This window comes from Rhinopithecus roxellana, chromosome 8 (assembly GCF_007565055.1).
Source record: "Rhinopithecus roxellana isolate Shanxi Qingling chromosome 8, ASM756505v1, whole genome shotgun sequence".
NCBI lineage: Eukaryota > Metazoa > Chordata > Mammalia > Primates > Cercopithecidae > Rhinopithecus > Rhinopithecus roxellana.
The window spans coordinates 16639985-16657564 of record NC_044556.1 but is presented as its reverse complement, the minus strand read 5'-3'; the positions used below and the strand labels follow the sequence as shown (position 1 = coordinate 16657564).

The 17580-nt window shown below is 58.7% G+C and overlaps 1 protein-coding gene across 1 annotated transcript; it reads left to right on the top strand.

Annotated features, from left to right (window-relative positions):
- The first annotated feature begins 3386 nt into the window (after positions 1 to 3386).
- On the top strand, positions 3387 to 17580 carry NR2F6 (nuclear receptor subfamily 2 group F member 6). Its single transcript, XM_030935687.1, has 4 exons — positions 3387 to 4379; positions 8536 to 8630; positions 13482 to 14048; positions 16818 to 17580. The coding sequence occupies exons 1-4, from the start codon at positions 4102 to 4104 to the stop codon at positions 17090 to 17092; spliced, it is 1215 nt and encodes a 404-aa protein (XP_030791547.1). The 5' UTR covers positions 3387 to 4101; the 3' UTR covers positions 17093 to 17580.

The window sequence follows — 17580 nt, the reverse complement described above, 5'->3', positions numbered from 1 at the left end:
ACTGAGATAGCGCCAATACTTTTCAGCCTGGGCAACAAGAGCAAAACTCTGTCTCTAAATAAATAAATAAATAAAACACAAAACAAAACAAAAAGGAGGATGCCTATATTTCAGAGGGGAGACTGAAGCTGGAATGGTTCAGATTCAGGGTGTGGATGACGAGTTGCTACTAACTCAAAGCTAAGGTCAAGGGTTTCTGGACTCCATGTAGTCGAACTTGCCTGTAATCCCAGTGTCTCAGGAGGCCGAGGCAGGAGGACTGCTTGAGCCCAGGGGTTTGTTTAAGACCAGCTTAGGCAAAATAGGAGAGTCTGTTTCAAAAATAAATAAATAAAATAAGGTAAAGGGTTTCTGGGTGGGGGACAGGCATAGCAAAGGTAACAGTCTGGGACTCAGGTGGCATTGTACTTCAAGAGAAACTCAGAACGAATGCCAATGGGGGCCAGTTCCAGCTTTCTCCTGGGGGCCCAGGAGCTGTGGGAAGTGTCAGGTTAATAGCAGGCAATGGATTAGCACGTCATTTGCATAAGCCACATCTCCCCGCCCCTCCACACCAGGACTAGCTGAGTCCGGGAAAGGGGAGCTTGGAATGACCCAGCCAGGCTTGGATTAGTGGCCAGCTGTCCCCCTTCAGGGCGGCAGCTGAAACCCAAGACGGGGATTAGAAAGGTTTTCATTCCCAGCCTTGGGGGGCGGGTGCTCCACGCCTCACCTGTGCAGGTGTGTTCACCGCCTCTCCCAGGGCAGCACCACGCCAGCCTGAGGTCAGCGCCAGTCAGCGGCCTGGACTCGAATCCAGTCAACCTGACCCCAGAAACAGAACAAGAAGTATGGTAGGGAGCACAGTCCTCTCCAGCGAGGTCTGGGGCTAGTGACCTTCCGACCTACACGCTGTTCCTGGACTTGGGCCAACTTTGAAAAAAGCAGGGAAACAGAGGCAGACCACCTTGCTCGTTTTGGGGCGGGGCAGAGAAGCTGAATTTCTTCTCTGTATCCCGCCGACCCCCAGAGTCTAAGACCTACCCGTGTTCTTGGTCCCGCCAGGTGGTTGCCTGTGGAGGGGCAAAGGGAGCCAAGGTCACATGTGGCGGCGGGGGGTGGGGGGTGGGGATAGGTTCCCAGGCTGCCCCAGCAGGATCTGGCCATTCCCATCGGTGCTCCCTCGGCAGATGGGCCTAGGCCCCTTTGTCCCCAGTTTGCGGCCGCTGCAAGGTCAAATGTTACCGCGGGGCCGCGGGCAAGGGTCAGGGAGGCGGAGTAGAACCTCGATCCACCCCCAGGCGGGTCCCAGGGGGCACAGGGGTGGCCAGGCTACTGTGAGGGGGTGGGGCAGCCTTTGGGACTGGTACTACTAGAGTTTCTGGGATCTGCACGGTGGTCTTTCTTACCCCGTCTCCCACCCAGCCCTCAGCCCCCTTGCAAGACTTGTCTCCCTCAAACCTAGTTCTCTGCTCCCTCCCCTTCACAATCCCCCCATTCCCTGAATCTTCTCTCCCTCTTCTTCTTCTTCTTCTTCTTTTTTTTTTTTTGAGACAGGGTCTTGCTCAGGCTGGAGTGGAGTGACGTGATTATAACCCACTGCAGCCTTGAACACCTGGGCTCAAAACAGGTCTCACTTTATTGCCCCAGCTGGTCTTGAACTCCTGGCCTCAAGAGATCCTCCTGATTCGGCCTCCCAAAGTGCTGGGATTACAGGCGTGAGCCACAGCGCCTGTCTGTCTCCCATCTAAGTCTCTTTTCAATCCCTTCGGTGAGACCTCCACCCCAGTGTTCCCCACCAAAGATCCTAGCAGGTCCAGGCAAGGGGCCTAGGATCCCTGTCCTCACAAATTACCAGTCACATTCCCATGCAGCCTCAGAACCAAAGGGTCTTCCCTTCCACCCACGCCTTCCTCTCTCCCAGCAGGGATTACATCAGGCTGTGGGCAGAACCCGACTCTAGACCCACGGGAAGTCCTTGCTCATGTCTAATCCTAGTCCTTCCTGCTTTCTGTATTCACTAACGCCTCCTCCTCCACCTTGCAGGGAGCCAGAACGTCCCTGGAACAGGTCGAGAGGCCCAGGGCTGGGTGTGCATGGCTCTCCCAGAACCTTTTTAAGTGTTCTTTTTAAGTGTTGGGAGATCTCTAAGCATCTTTCCCCCTACTCTAGGGAGAGCAATTCTTCAAGTCTCATCAGGGCTCTGGGAGGCAGAGGAGGAGGTGCGCAGAGGGCACAGTCCTGGCCGGAGCTCTCAGAGGCCCAGCTGCATGCTCTGGTGTCCACCTCTGGGCTCAGGGCGGGGTGGGACCACAGTCTGGGTGGCTGGGGCCGCAAGACTCCGAGGTGAAAAGTCACTCCGGGAAGAGCTTTTCCAGCCGGTTAAAGGTTAACCTGCCCAGAGCCAGAGGCTCGGGCTTTTCCAGCTCGCCAGCCCGGACTTCGCATACAAAGGGTGTTTAATAAATGCTGGTCAGGCGGGCCCCAGCCCCGGTTCTGGGGGATGGGGTGAATTGGAGGTGGCGGCAGCTGCGAGGCTCCAGGGCGCCTGTAAGAGACATCTGCAGTCCAGCCGGCCGCCAGGCCAAGCCCTTTCTGCGAAGCACAGAAAGAAAAGGAAATTAAAAGGGAAAAGGGGCAGGCCCCCGGCAGGGGTGGTGGGCATGCCTGTCGCCTCCAGTCGCGCGGGGCGGGTGGGCGCCCTGCCCCCGGAGGCCAGAAATTCTGCAGAGGGGCCCCCTGACCTCGCGGCCCCGGCCAGCCGGTCTCAGACCACAACATCCCTTCCCCCTGGAGATTCCGAGCACCAGGTGTTAACCCGAGCAGAGAAAGGGTGGGGTGGGGTGGGGGGCAGACGCGGCGACTTTCTGGAAGAGGAAGCAAACACAATCTAGGATGTGTGTGTTTGTGTGTGCGCGCGTGTGTGTCTCCTGCGCGCGTGTGTCTTGCGCAGGGGCGTGCCCCCCCCGGGTGCCACTGGCCCCCCATCATTGCTTTGCCGGGAACGGTGGGGTGGGGGGAGGTTCCGAGGGGCGCCTCGAGGGTGATCGAGCGACCCAACGTCCAAGGCCAAAGGTGGAGGGGAGGGCCTTGGAGAGACATCTTGGTGAGGCTCGAGGAAGGGCAGAGGGCAGGCGCGGTTCAGGCTCCCGCCGCGGCCCGGCAGGGGTTAAGGCTGGAGCCGGGCGAGGGCGAGGGCGGGGGTGAGGGGCAGAGGGAGGCGGGGGAGGGTCAGGCCCCGCGGCCCCGCGCTCGGCCCCCGTCCCTCCCGCCGGCCCGTTCGCCCGGCGCCGCGCGCGGCCACCCATGCCCTTATAAGGGCGGCCGTCGCCGGGGCAACGAGCGCCCGCCCCCAGCCCGCGGCGCGCGCCCCTGCCCCCGCCCCCGCCCCCCGCCCGCCCCGCGAATGGAACGCTGTGTGTCAAACCGGCCGCAGCGCGAGGCCGGCGCGCGGGGTCGGCGGCGGTGGCGGCGGCGAGAGCGAGGCTCGGGCTCAGGCGCAGGCCCAGGCCAGGCGGGAGCGGCCGCAGCGGGGGCGGCAGCTCCAGAGGCGCCGGCCCAGCGGCCCTGCAGGCCCGGAGCGGCAGCCGCGGCCGCCGGGGGACCCAGGGGGCGCGGCGACCGGCCCCGGCGCGCACCCGCCGCCCCTCCCCCCCCGTCACGGGCGGCCGCGCAACTTGCGGCCAAACTTTCCCCCCGGCCTCCTGCGCTCGGATGGCGGCCCGCTGAGTTGGCCGCAGCCCCCGGGCGAGCGGCGGCCAGACCAGAGGACGCCCCCTGCGCGGCTCGGGCCAGGCCATGGCCCGCGCGCCCCCGCCGGGGCCCCAGGGCGGCGGGACGCGAGTCCTTTGGGCCCCCGGCCCGCGCCTCTAGCGCGCCCCTCCCGGCCCAGGGCCCGGCCCCGCGCACGCGTGGGAAAGTTGGCCTGGAACCGGCCCGACCAGTTCCGCCCGGGCGCGCGGACCGGCCGCAGGAAGTTGCTGCAAAACTTTTTTGGGGGGTGCAGCCTGTGTCCCCCGCGCGCCGGGGCCGGATGCGCGCAGCGTAGGGTCCCCCGGGCCGAGAGGGGTGCCCGGAGGGAAGAGCGCGGAGGGGGCGCCCCGGCCCCGCTGCCCTGGGGCTATGGCCATGGTGACCGGCGGCTGGGGCGGCCCCGGCGGCGACACGAACGGCGTGGACAAGGCGGGCGGCTACCCGCGCGCGGCCGAGGACGACTCGGCCTCCCCCCCCGGTGCCGCCAGCGACGCCGAGCCGGGCGACGAGGAGCGGCCGGGGCTGCAGGTGGACTGCGTGGTGTGCGGGGACAAGTCGAGCGGCAAGCATTACGGTGTCTTCACCTGCGAGGGCTGCAAGAGCTTTTTCAAGCGGAGCATCCGCCGCAACCTCAGCTACACCTGCCGGTGAGCCCCCCCATCCGCGCGCCGCCGCCGTGCACCCCGCCCCGGCCTGGGGCGGGCCTCTGACCTGCTCGGTCACCTTGGGCCTGGCTCTGACCTTCCCTGGGCCTCCACTGCCCCCTCTGAGATAGGGGCACAGCACCCGCCTCCCGTATTCCATGGCTGGGATTGTGTATACAGTCGGCGCTGCATCATTGCAGGCTTCCCCCCATCAGGTGGTCCCTGGAGGCTTTTGCCCCAGTTACTTGCTTCTCCTTCCCCCCTCCTTTTCTCTGGGGAGGGGTCATCTCCGCGCTGGGGTGGGGGTAGGGGTGCTGTCAGGGGTGGCAGCCCAACTCCAGGGCACCCGTTCTCGGGGATCCCAGCGCGCGGGATGCCCTCGAGGGAATCGAACGTGGAACTTGGACCGTGGAGCTCGCAGCGTCCAGGGGCCATTGTCTGCGGCCGCGCGGATCGATACGGCGCGCCCTTGGGGTCAAATATCACTTCCAAAGTCGCTGTGGCTACGGAGGCGGCAGACGGAAGGAGGCTGGGGTGGCACGGGGCGGTCTTCTTCGAGTGAGGGGCCCAGCGTGGGGGTGGGGGTGGGAGTTGGCCTTGCCCATCCCGGGGAACCCCTCTGGGCTCACTCTGAGCCTTGGGTCACCGGAAATCGCCACTGGAAGGCCGGCAGGGCCACCGGAATTGACTGAAACGTCCCCCTCCCCCAGGGGTGGGTGCAGACCTGGGGCTCCTGGAAAAATCCCTTAAACTTTGGGTGTCTCTGAGACGGGCAGGGAGTGAAACGTTTCTGAGCAGGATCGCTGGGCTGTCCCAGGTCGGAGACCTTTCTGGCAGGGCGTGGCCTTTCTAGCTGTTCTGGCGGAAGGTCCCCAGGGAAAGCGATCGGGGTTGTCCAGCCCAGGAGTTCTTTTCTCACCGTTCCCGGGCAAGCATCCGATCTGTCCGTTTATAAGCCCCTACTCTGCACCCCAGGAACATACAGGGTGTCTGTAGAGCCGGTCTAGACGGTCTCATTTCCCAGCTGCACAAAACAGAGGCCCAAAGGCCCAGAAAGAGGTCCTGGTGCCTGCTTTGCGTTGGACATGGAGGGACCCTGCCCGAGTTGGGGCTTTCCAGGGGGGAACTGTGGGACCAGGTAGGGGACCGCTGAGTTCGGATCGGGGTGCCCCCAGGGAGAACGGCTAATGGAAGGCTTGTTGGCTGAGGCCATCAAATAGGGCCTCAGGTACCCGAGGGTGGAGTTTGACCCCAGGTCCCGGGTCAGGGCTGGCCTGGTGTGACCATGTGTGGTGGAGCTGCCTTGCTCCCTCCTCCAGCACAAACTGGGCCACTAGACTTTGGCCTCATTCTTGCTGCTGGAAAACCGCCTTCTCTCCCGTCATGTCTTTAGGGAGGGGAAGGGAGGGGGCTCAGGCAGTTTTGGGGTCCCAGGGACTTCCTGAGGGTGGGGTCAGGGAGCACCAGTTTCCGCGGGGATTGGGGGGCCCTTGCTTGGTGGCAGGTTTGTGCTATGTGAGTTGTGTGACCTGGTGAAGTTACCATTCCATTCTGAGCTTCAAATGGATTTAGCAGGGTCTCGCTGGGGCCCAGCCTGGGTGGTTTGATGCCAGCCCCTCCAGAGAGACCCCAGCTCCAAGTCTAGCTCCTGAGAAACCTCCAGTCTGGAGGAGACACAATGAGACAGATGCCCCAAGCCTGTGGGATCTGGGGTCCCAGGGAGACAGCAGAGGCTCTGCCTGGAGGAGGCTAGGGGACATGAACCTTGAAGCATGGAGTTGGCAGGTGGAAGAAAGGCCACAGGAGCATGCCAGTGTGTGGCCCAGACAAAACATTTAGTGGCAGACTGGGGGAGCTGTGCTGTAAGAGGGGACCGCGCAGCCATGGGAGAAGTCATAGCTAGGTGGGCCTGAAATGCTGGCTGAGGGTGATGGGGAGCCATGGAGGGTGTGTGAGCAGGGGAGGGCTCTGATCAAATTGGACTGGAGGCCAGAAGCTCAGGGAGGAAGCTGAGTTGGGCCACGGGGTTGGGCAAAAAAGCATGCACTCTTTAGGTGGGATAACAGGAAGAACTTAACTGCTTTCCTCCTTGGAGGGACGGATCTGTCCAAATTCTACAGCTGGAGAAGTTGATACAGAAGGTTCAGGGCCTCCCCTGAGGTCAGGGGCCCCTGAGCCGGGCCTCTCCCTGCCTGCAGGGCCGCCCCAGGCCAGGCTGTTTCCACCCGGCTGCCCTGGATCCTCCCACCATCCCGCGGCTGGGCTTTGTTCTGGTTCTGCCTGAGCTCCCTCTGCCCTAGTGGGGCCTCTTCCCAGGGGCTCAGCGGCTGGTGCTGCGGGACCCAGGCAGTGGTGGGGGTGTAGGGGAGGATGGGGGTGTTGGGGAGATGGGCACAGAGCCTCAGCTTTCCTAAGTTGGGTTCCCCGCCTGGGGTCTGGGTCTTGACACTGTCCTCCGTGAACCCCTCTGACCCAGTCCATCCCATATAGGGCGGTATCTGGCCTCCCATTTTCAGATGAGGAAACCAAGGCTCAGTGGGGCAGTCGCCACCTGAGGGGTGGGGCTGTGTGTCTGCAGCTGAGATTCATCTGGTTTTTGTTTTGCTTTTGAGAGGGAGTTTCACTCTTGTTGCCCATGCTGGAGTGCAGTGGTGCGATTTCGGCTCACTGCAACCTCTGCCTCCTGGGTTCAAGCGGTTCTCCTGCCTCAGCCTCCCAAATAGCTGGAATTACAGGCATGTGCCACCACGCCTGGCTAATTTTGTATTTTTAGTAGAGACGGGTTTTCTCTATGTTGTTCAGGCTGGTCTTGAACTCCCAACCTCAGGTGATCCGCCTGCCTCGGCCTCCCAAAGTGCCAGGATTACAGGCATGAGCCACCGCACCCAGCCTTTTTTTTTTTTTTTTTTCTTTTTTCTTTTTTTTGAGGCAGAGTCTCACTCTGTCGCCCAGGCTGGAATGCAGTGGGTCAATCTTGGCTCACTGCAACCTCCACCTACCCAGTTCAAGCGATTCTCCTTCCTCAGCCTCCCAAGTAGCTGGGATTACAGGCATGCGCCACCACGCCCAGCTCGTTTTTGTATTTTTAGTAGAGATGGGGTTTCACCATGTTGGCCAGGCTGTTCTTGAACTGACTTCAGGTGATCCACCCTCCTCCGCCTCCCAAAGTGCTGGGATTACAGGCGTGAGCCACCACAGAGATGCATCTATTTAATTCCCTTAAGTGATGGTTCCACTCTGTGAATGTCTCTGCGTATCCCCTGGGTGTCCAGCTGGGACCCCACAGGTAGTCGCGCCAGGCCCAGGCCTTGGAGAGCCCCCAGCTCCTGGTGGCAAGAGACCAGGGGAGTCCAAGGGCATGGGCCAAGGGGAGAAGGTTCTGGGGACATTTGAAGAATAAGGCCTGGACCTTCCTGCCTGGGGCTGACCCAGGATGGGGAGCTCACCTTCTCTCAGGGTGGGGCCACCTGTCTCATCGCTGCAAGAGGCGATGGTATTCACTGAGGGCTGACCAGGAGAATCTCAAGCTTTCATAGGGGTTGGGTGGTCCTCCCAGAAGAGCACAGGAGTGGGACCTTCAGGGCGGAGGACCCGAGTGACTTTGTTTACTTACTCATTCATTGGTGTGGGCTTTGTGCGGGTGATAATGCAGGGGCCCCACAGACCACTAGCCTCTGGCCTGACCCCTAGTTAACTCACAAAGCCTAGCTTTCTGACCATGTCCTCTCTGCCTTCACATCATTTTGGGGACAATGACCCTGCTCAGCCTGACAGTGACCAAATAAAATGAAACCCTTTAGGCCTTCATATTTGTGTATTTCAGCCCTTTTGCTCTGGCTATACTCTGTCTCTGGGATCACCCCTCCAGTCACCTGGAGAACTCCTATTCATCCTTCAAAACCCAGTGCCAATGTGCCCTCCCTGGGGTGCTCATCTGCTTTTCCACAGATTCCGCTTCATCCATCACCACCCATCCAGGTTATCCTGTCTGCTTTGCAGACCTGCAGGCTGAGCTCCTGTACCCGTTCGAGGCTACCTCCCCAGTCTAGAGGGCCCCTACTCGTATTTCTGAGGGGCAGCCTCCAAAGGCAGCTCATAGGCTGGTTGGGGGAGGAGGACGTGGGGGTCTCAGGGAGCCCTGGCCTCTGTGTGCCCCCAGGTCCAACCGTGACTGCCAGATCGACCAGCACCACCGGAACCAGTGCCAGTACTGCCGTCTCAAGAAGTGCTTCCGGGTGGGCATGAGGAAGGAGGGTGAGTACGTGCTGGGGACACACTGGGGACGATCACAGCAGCTAGGGCTGGGTGAACAAACAGCTTCTTCCTCCCTTTTTCCCTCCCTTTCACAGGGGTCTGGGTGCCTCAGGGGGTGGGGCCCAGCGCCTGCTAACCTCATTACCACTGATCCCTTGATCCAGTGGGCTATGGTCTGGCCCTAGGCTGGAGGAATCCAATTAGGATCCCTGGCCCCCTGGTTGCTGCCGTGGAGCTGAAGAGGCCAGGGACGCCCCACAAGGGACTTTCCCCAGCCCCATTCTCTTGCAGGAGCTCCCCTCCCCAATTACCCCCGACTCCGGTCTCAGAGGCCAGTTCCCTGGCCCTGACACCTTGGTGACCTCTTGTCTGCTGGCGTGGCCACTGCTTTCTGAACAAGGATGTGTGTGTGTGTGTATGTGTTTTTTTATTTGATTTGCTTCCCCTCCACCCTTCACCCATGCTTTTTGTTTGCCCAAGGCAGGAACTCTGCCTGATTAAGGCAAAGGGCAGCTTACCCTTTCTCCTGACCCAGGGCACTGGGAGCAAGAATGAGGCCCAGCTGTCTCTGCTCAGGGAACCTGGGTGGATGGGCGTATTCTGGGCCAGTGGGCCTAGAACTCTGCCAAACCCCCTTAGAATTCAAGTAGAACCCAGAGATTTCCACATGGATTTCTGGGGTTCAGGAATAGAATCTAGCCTATTGGTGGCTCACGCCTGTAATCCCAGCACTTTGGGAGGCCGAGGAGGGCGGATCACGAGGTCAGGAGATCGAGACCATCCTGGCTAACATGGTGAAACCCCGTCTCTACTAAAAATATAAAAAATTAGCCGGGCGTGGTGGCAGGCACCTGTAGTCCCAGCTACTCGGGAGGCTGAGGCAGGAGAATGGCGTGAACCTGGGAGGCGGAGCTTGCAGTGAGCCGACATCACGCCACTGCACTCCAGCCTGGGCGACAGTGAGACTCCGTCTCAAAAAAAAAAAAAAAAGAATCTAGCCTATTGGATGAGATCTCCTGTGCTGGGTTTCAGGTTCCTCTGGGGACTGTGTCGTGGGCCAGGCTGGCAGTTCTTTCTGGTGTCTAACCTGAGCCTCTCTTGCTTTGAAGTTTTGTTTTCATTATTTTATATTTTATTTTATTTTATTTTATTTTATTTTATTTATTTTATTTTGAGATGGAGTCTCGTTCCATCTTCCAGGCTGGTGGTGTGATTTCAGTTCACTGCAGCCTCCGCCTCCTGGGTTCAAGTCATTGTCCTGCCTCTGCCTCCTAAGTATCTGGGACTACAGATAACGGGCCAACACGTCCAGCTAATTTTTGTATTTTGTTTTGTTTTGTTTTTGAGACAGAGTCTTGCTCTGTTGCCAGGCTGGAGTGCTGTGGCCGGATCTCGGCTCACTGCAACCTCCGACTCCCTGGTTCAAGCGATTCTCCTGCCTCAGCCTCCTCAGTAGCTGGAATTACAGGGATACACCACCATGCCCGGCTGATTTTTGTATTATTTTTTTTTTTTTGAGACGGAGTCTCACTCTGTCGCCTAGGCTGGAGTGCAGTGGCGCGATCTCGGCTCACTGCAAGCTCCGCCTCCCGGTTCACGCCATTCTCCTGCCTCAGCCTCCCGAGTAGCTGGGACTACAGGCGCTCGCCACCTCGCCCGGCTAGTTTTTTGTATTTTTTAGTAGATAGGGGGTTCCACCATGTTAGCCAGGATGGTCTCGATCTCCTGACCTCGTAATCTGCCTGCCTCGGCCTCCCAAAGTGCTGGGATTACAGGTGTGAGCCACTGCGCCCGGCCCAATTTTTGTATTTTTAATAGAGATGGAGTTTCACTATGTTGGCAAGGATGGTCTCGATCTCCTGATCTCGTGATCCACCCGCCTCGGCCTCCCAAAGTGTTGGGATTACAGGCATGAACCACTGCGCCCGGCCTAATTTTTGTAGTTTTAATAGAGATGGGGTTGGCCGGGTGCGTTGGCTCAATCCTGTAATCCCAACACTTTGGGAGGCCAAGGCGGGCGGATCATGAGGTCAGGAGATCGAGACCATCCTGGCTAACACAGTGAAACCCTGTCTCTACTAAAAATACAAAAAAATTAGCGGGGCATGGTGGCAGGCGCCTGTAGTCCCAGCTACTCGGGAGGCTGAGGCAGGAGAATGGCATGAACCCAGGAGGCGGAGCTTGCAGTGAGCCGAGATCACGCCACTGCACTCCAGCCTGGGCGACAGAGCGAGACTCTGTCTCAAAAATAAAAAATATAAATAAATAAATAAATAAATAGAGATGGGGTTTCACCATGTTGGCCAGGCTGAAGTCTCCCAACTCCTGACCCCAGGTGATCCGCTTGCCTCAGCCTCCCAAAGTGCTCGGATTATAGGCATGAGCCACCCCACCTGGCTGCTTTTTAAATTTATTTTCTAGAGACAGGGTCCCACTCTGTGGCCCAGGCTGGTCTTGAACTCCTGGCTTTAAGTGATCCTCCCACCTTCGCCTCCCAAACTACTGGGATTACAGGAATGAACCACCATACTTGGCCTAAAGCTGTTGTTTTTTGTCTAGGCCTTGGTGGGAGAAGCTGAGAGAGACAGCTGAGGAGCTTTCTTTTAAAACTGATCCCTCCCTGTGGCCCTTTTAAGTTTGGGGGTAACTTTCTTATCCCTGCCCCCACAACATGGATTTTGCCTCTACTTATCTGTTTTACCTAAAATTCTCATATATCTCAAGTCATGTCCTCAGAGCAAACAGCCTCGCCAGAAGTCTCTAAAAGCCTCGGGTGGAAATATGTATGATGACAGCTCATGCTTTAAGCACAGTCCTGCGTCGGGGCCTTTGCACGTGCTGTTCCCTCTGCCTGGAGTGCACTTTTTCCAGATCTGTACACCTCAGCCTCCTGAGTGGCTGAGATTATAGGCGATCGCTACCATGCTCGGCTAATTTCTTAATTTGTTGTAGAGATGGGGTCTCACTATGTTGCCCAGGCTGGTCTTGAACTCCTGGGCTCAAACCTCAGCCTCCCAAAGTGCTGGGCTTGCAAATGGGAGCCACTGTCTGCATTTTACAGATGAGGAAACTAAGGCACACAGATTGGTGAGGCTATTTGTCAGAGAGCAACAGAGTTGTGATTGGGATTTGAACCTCCACAGTCTGGGCTGAAGAGCTGGAGAGTGGTTTGGGGAGGAGTGAACAGAAAGTGCAAAGGCCAGCTGGGCGCGGTGGCTCATGCCTGTAATCCCTGCACTTTGGGAGGCCGAGGCAGGTGTATCACGAGGTCAGGAGATTGAGACCATCCTGGCCAATATGGTGAAACCCTGTCTCTACTAAAAATACAAAAATTAGCTGGGCGTGGTGGCAGGTGCCTGTAATCCCAGCTACTCGGGAGGCTGAGGCAGGAGAATCACTTGAACCCGGGAGTTGGAGGCTGCAGTGAGCCGAGATCATGCCACTGCACTCCAGCCTGGTGACAAAGCAGAACTCCATCTCAAAGAGAGAGGAATAAAGGAAAGGAAAGAAGGAAGGGAGAGCGAGAGGGAGGGAAAAAAGAAAAAGAAAAAGTCCATAGGCCCTGGGGTGGGAATGTGGCCGAGTGAGGGAGTGGTGGTTGCTCACAAGCCAGTGAGCAAAGGGGGAAGAAGCTCCCTGGAGGAGGGGAACCACTTTTGGGCCTCATCCGCCTGTCCTCATTTGAGAGTTGACTTAGACTCAGGGACCCCTTGGAGCGGGCTTCAACCCAGGTCCCGGCTTCTCCGCTCAGCGCTGTTCGCCCCCAGATTCTGCCCGCATTCCCCTCTGGTGTTCGCTCTATGCAGAGTTGACCTGGAGTTCACGGAGGTGATGAGATGGGGCATGCCAACTCATTAAAGCTCATTAATTAGTCTGCTGGCAACCAGCCCAGTCTGCCCTGCCACCCTGCCCACCGCAGCACAAGCCAGGCAGGCACGTGGCCAACCCTCTGCCTCTTTGTGCCTCAGTTTCCCTTTTCTCACCCACCTGCTCACTGCAGACATGTGCCCAAGCTAGCAGCAGGGCCTCCCCACCTCATAAGCAAGACTACTGATGGCGACTAATGTTTACTGAGGACCTACTGCAGCCCCCCCAGGACCCCTCCCTACTGTGGGTCCCCCCCAACCCTTCCCTGCATTGTGGCCTCTGCAGGGACCCAGACCGGCCCTCAGGGGTCATCATCTGGTGGGGAGGGGATGGAAGGTAGAGAAATGATCCCCACTCCATAGGAGAGAGCTAGTGCTGGGTGGGTATTGATTTCTTGCTTTGGGGACCAGGCTGGCCAGGGTCCCCAAGTCCTCCTTGGCCCATCCTCAGCTCTGGGAACCCCATGACTAACAGATGGAGGCTCCAAAAGGTTTATTAGATGCTCCTCGTCCCCAGGAGCTGGGGGTGGGGAGTGGTGGCTGGACCTGGACAGGGGCTCCTGGACCCTGACTTTAACCAGCCTGGTGCCCATGGGGTGGGGTTGGGCGTTCTGGGAAAGGCTGGGCCTGGGGGCTTTGGAGGGGAGGGCCTGAGTGACCCCTTGATGACTTTTGTCTCCCTTCCCCGTTATTCTCCTTACTTTTCCTACCTTGTCCTTCCCTACCTGCCCCGCCCCCCATGTCTCTCTGGGCACCTACTTGGTCCCTCATTCCTTCCCCTCTCTTCTGTCCCTCTCCTCTCTCTATACCCCTTGCTCCCCTTCCTGTCTCCCCCATCTCCTATCTCCACTCCTCCCGGCCTTCTGTGCCCCGCCCTCCCCTCCCCTAATTCCTGTCCCTCCCTCGTTTCCTGCCGTGGCCACCCCCCAACCCCCCCCCGCCTCCCCTCCCGCCCGCATGTCCCTCCTGTCCCTGCCTCCCGCAGCGGTGCAGCGCGGCCGCATCCCGCACTCGCTGCCTGGCGCTGTGGCCACCTCCTCGGGCAGCCCCCCGGGCTCGGCGCTGGCGGCGGTGGCGGGCGGCGGAGACCTCTTCCCGGGGCAGCCGGTGTCCGAACTGATTGCGCAACTGCTGCGCGCTGAGCCCTACCCTGCGGCTGCCGGACGCTTCGGCGCAGGGGGTGGCGCGGCGGGCGCGGTGCTGGGCATCGACAACGTGTGCGAGCTGGCGGCGCGGCTGCTCTTCAGCACCGTGGAGTGGGCGCGCCACGCGCCCTTCTTCCCCGAGCTGCCGGTGGCCGACCAGGTGGCGCTGCTGCGCCTGAGCTGGAGCGAGCTCTTCGTGCTGAACGCGGCGCAGGCGGCGCTGCCCCTGCACACGGCGCCGCTACTGGCCGCCGCCGGCCTCCACGCCGCACCCATGGCCGCCGAGCGCGCCGTGGCCTTCATGGACCAGGTGCGGGCCTTCCAGGAGCAGGTGGACAAGCTGGGCCGCCTGCAGGTCGACTCGGCCGAGTACGGCTGCCTCAAGGCCATCGCGCTCTTCACGCCCGGTGAGTCACGCTCCGAAGGGGGCCGCGGGATGGGGGGACCCAAGGGAGGTTAGGAGGAGGGCAGCCTGGACCCAGACTCCGGCCCCCATAGCGCCCCGCTCGCTCCCTAGGCCTGGCGCCCTGCAAGCGCCGTGAGCGAACGCTCATGGGTGGCCGTAGAGGGGTGATGTAAGCAGTGTAACACAGTGACACCCCCATTGCGTGATTCCAACACTCTTGGAGAACTCTGAACCCCGGACCCCAGACCCCTCTTCCTGTTCCCAGGCTCCCTGAGACCCCTACTCCCTCACCAAAGGTCTCTTCACGCTCAGTGAGCACTGATACCACAAAGTTGGGGGGACGTGGGAGGGACGGTCCTAACCTCCTGTTTCTCGCCCCCTCAGGCACCCCACTGCCTGATCCCTGGGCTCCCAGGGCAACCTGCAGGTCGCCAGGGTTGCAGGGATCTGGGTAGGGGCGTGGCTCGGAGGCCCCTCCCATTGAGGGGCGGGGCATCCCCAGAATTTAAGTAACCGTCAACTATCGAGCAGTGGTAGCCCTATGAGCAGTGGTAGCCCTATCGTATTCCAGCGACTGGCGGTGCAGCCAGCTTTTTTTTTTTTCCACTTTATTGTTTTATTTGTTCTATTTTTTGAGACTAGGTCTCACCCTGTCACTCAGGCTATGGTCCGAACACGGTTCACTGCAGCCTCGAACTCCAGGGCTCGAGCAATCGTCCCTCCCACCTCAGCCTCTTGAGTAGCTGGGACCACAGGCGTGCACCACCATTCCTGGCTAATTTTGTTTTAAAAGTTTTCTGTAGAGACATGGTCTCACCATGTTGCCCAGGCTGGTCTTGAACTCCTGGGCACAAGCAGTCCTGCCTCAGCCACCCAAAGTGCTAGGATTACAGGCGTGTGCCACCATGCCTTTAGACAAAGGTCTTTCCAGCGTGTCTCCTGGGAGTTCTTTCACCTACTGGAAGCCCCTAGATCCCATCAGAGGTATCTTTGGGGCTAGGAACCAGAACCAGGCTACTCTGGGAGGTGGCTTTCATTTGATAAATAATGGTTTTGGTCCTGCAAGGTGGCTCAGGCCTGTAGCCACAGCACTTTGGGAAGCAGAGTTGGGAGAATCGCTTGAGCCCAGGAGTTCCAGGCTCCAGTGAGCTCTGATTACCACACTGCACTCGAGCCTGCGCAACAGTGAGACTGCGTCTCGAAAATCAATAAATATGGCTTTATTTATTGTTTTCCCAGAAGATTCTTCTTGGCTTCCCATCGTCTTGGGTCTCTCTAGAGGCTGCCACATTCTCTCACACCGCAGGCCCTTCTGGGCTCTGTCTTCCTCATCAAATTTCCTTCCCAGCCCCACCTTCCCTGTGAGCTTCCTTAGAACCTGTCTCCTTGGCCAGGGCCGCTGGCTCTGTAATCCTAGCACTTTGAGAGACCGAGGTGGGGAGATTGCTTGAGATCAGGAGTTCAAGACCAGCCTGGCCAACATAGCGAAACCTGTCTCTACTAAAAATACAAAAATTAGCTGGGTGTGGTGGAGTGTGCCTGTAATGCCAGCTACTCGTGAGGCTAAGGCAGGAGAATCACTTGAACCCAGAGGCGGAGGTTGCAGTGAGATCGTGCCACTGCACTTCTACCTGGGGGACAGTGTGAGACTCCGTCTTTTTATTTTTTTGGGATGGAGTCTCGCTCAGTCGCCCAGGCTGGAGTGCAGTGGCGTGATCTCGGCTCACTGCAAGCTCCGCCTCCCGGGTTCACGCTGTTCTCCTGCCTCAGCCTCCCGAGTAGCTGGGACTACAGGTGCCCGCCAGCACACCCGGCTAATTTTTTTTGCATTTTTAAGTAGAGACGGGGTTTCACTGTGTTAGCCAGGATGGTCTCGATCTCCTGACCTCATGACCTGTCCGCCTCGGCCGAGACTCCATCTTAAAGGAAGAAAATTAGGCTGGGTGCGGTAGCTCACGCCTGTAATCCCAGCACTTTGGGAGCGAGACTTCATCTCAAAAAAAAAAAAAACAAAAAAAGAAAAGAAAAAAAAATTAGAACCTGTCTCCCTGCCAAAGGCATCAGTTGGGCACCAGCCACCCTTGAAACATCATTGCCTGCACCCCTGTGTCACTGTGTCACTGGTTAGATGAGAACACCTCCCTATCTCTGGAGGATCGACACTGCCTTAGATATTCGCATTTCCATCCCAGGGTCCCATCACCCTCTTCCTGTCTCCTTTTTTTTTTTTTGGAGACAGGGTCTTATTACTCTGTCGCCCAGGTTGTGCTATGATCATGGGTCGCTGTAGCCTCAAACTCCTGGGCTCAAGAGATCCTTCCACCTCAGCCTCCTGAGGAGCTGGGACTATAGGCACGTGCCATCACACTGAGCTAATTTTATTTATTTATTTATTTAGAAACAGGGTCTCCCTCTGTTGCCCATGCTGGAGTGCAGTGGCACTATCTCGGCTCACTGCAACTTCCACCTCCCAGGCTCAAGCGATCCTCCCATTAGCCTTCTGAGTAGCTGGGACTACAGGCACATGCTATCATGTTGGGCTAATTATTCTTAATTATTAGTAGAGATGGAGTTTCACCATGTTGGCCAGGCTGGTCTTGAATGATGCTCCTGCCTCGGCCTCCCAAATTGGTGGGACTGTGGCCGTGAGCCATCACGCCCAGCCCCCTGTTCTTACCCACAGTTGCAAGTGGTATCCCCTAGTCACCCCTGTGGGCCCTGTGTTCTCTGGCTGTCTCCCACCCTGTCTGACTTGCCTTTGTCCCCCTAGATGCCTGTGGCCTCTCGGACCCGGCCCACGTGGAAAGCCTGCAGGAGAAGGCGCAGGTGGCCCTCACCGAGTACGTGCGGGCGCAGTACCCGTCCCAGCCCCAGCGCTTCGGGCGCCTGCTGCTGCGGCTGCCCGCCCTGCGGGCGGTCCCTGCCTCCCTCATCTCCCAGCTGTTCTTCATGCGCCTGGTGGGGAAGACGCCCATTGAGACACTGATCAGAGACATGCTGCTGTCGGGGAGTACCTTCAACTGGCCCTATGGCTCAGGCCAGTGACAATGACGGGGCCACGTGCGCTGTGGCCAGGCCTGCAGACAGACCTCAAGGGACAGGGAATGCTGAGGCCTCGAAGGGCCTCCCGGGGCCCAGGACCCTAGCTTCTCTCCTCAGACTTCTATTTTTTAAAGACTGTGAAATGTTTGTCTTTTCTGTTTTTTAAATGATCATGAAACCAAAAAGAGACTGATCATCCAGGCCTCAGCCTCGTCCTCCCCAGAACCCCTGGCCAGGATGGAGGTAAGGGATGGAGGATCCAATCCTGGGACAGCCTTGTCCCTCCGCACCCCAAGCATGAACTTGTGGGATGGTAGGGTTGGCTTCCCTGGCATGATGGACAAAGGCCTGGCGTCTGGGCCAGAGGGGCCGCTCCAGTGGGCAGGGGTAGCTAGCGTGTGCCAGGCAGATCCTCTGGACACGTAATCTATGTCAGACACTACATGATGACTCAATCAAGGCCAATAATAAAGACATTTCCTACCTGCACA

Excerpts from the sequence above, each read along its gene's own strand:
- NR2F6 (XM_030935687.1), top strand. The coding sequence starts at position 4,102 with ATGGCCATGGTGACCGGCGGCTGGGGCGGCCCCGGCGGCGACACGAAC. Across the intron at positions 8,631-13,481 it reads GGTGGGCATGAGGAAGGAGG|CGGTGCAGCGCGGCCGCATC; the intron begins GTGAGTACGTGC and ends TGCCTCCCGCAG. Across the intron at positions 14,049-16,817 it reads CATCGCGCTCTTCACGCCCG|ATGCCTGTGGCCTCTCGGAC; the intron begins GTGAGTCACGCT and ends TTGTCCCCCTAG.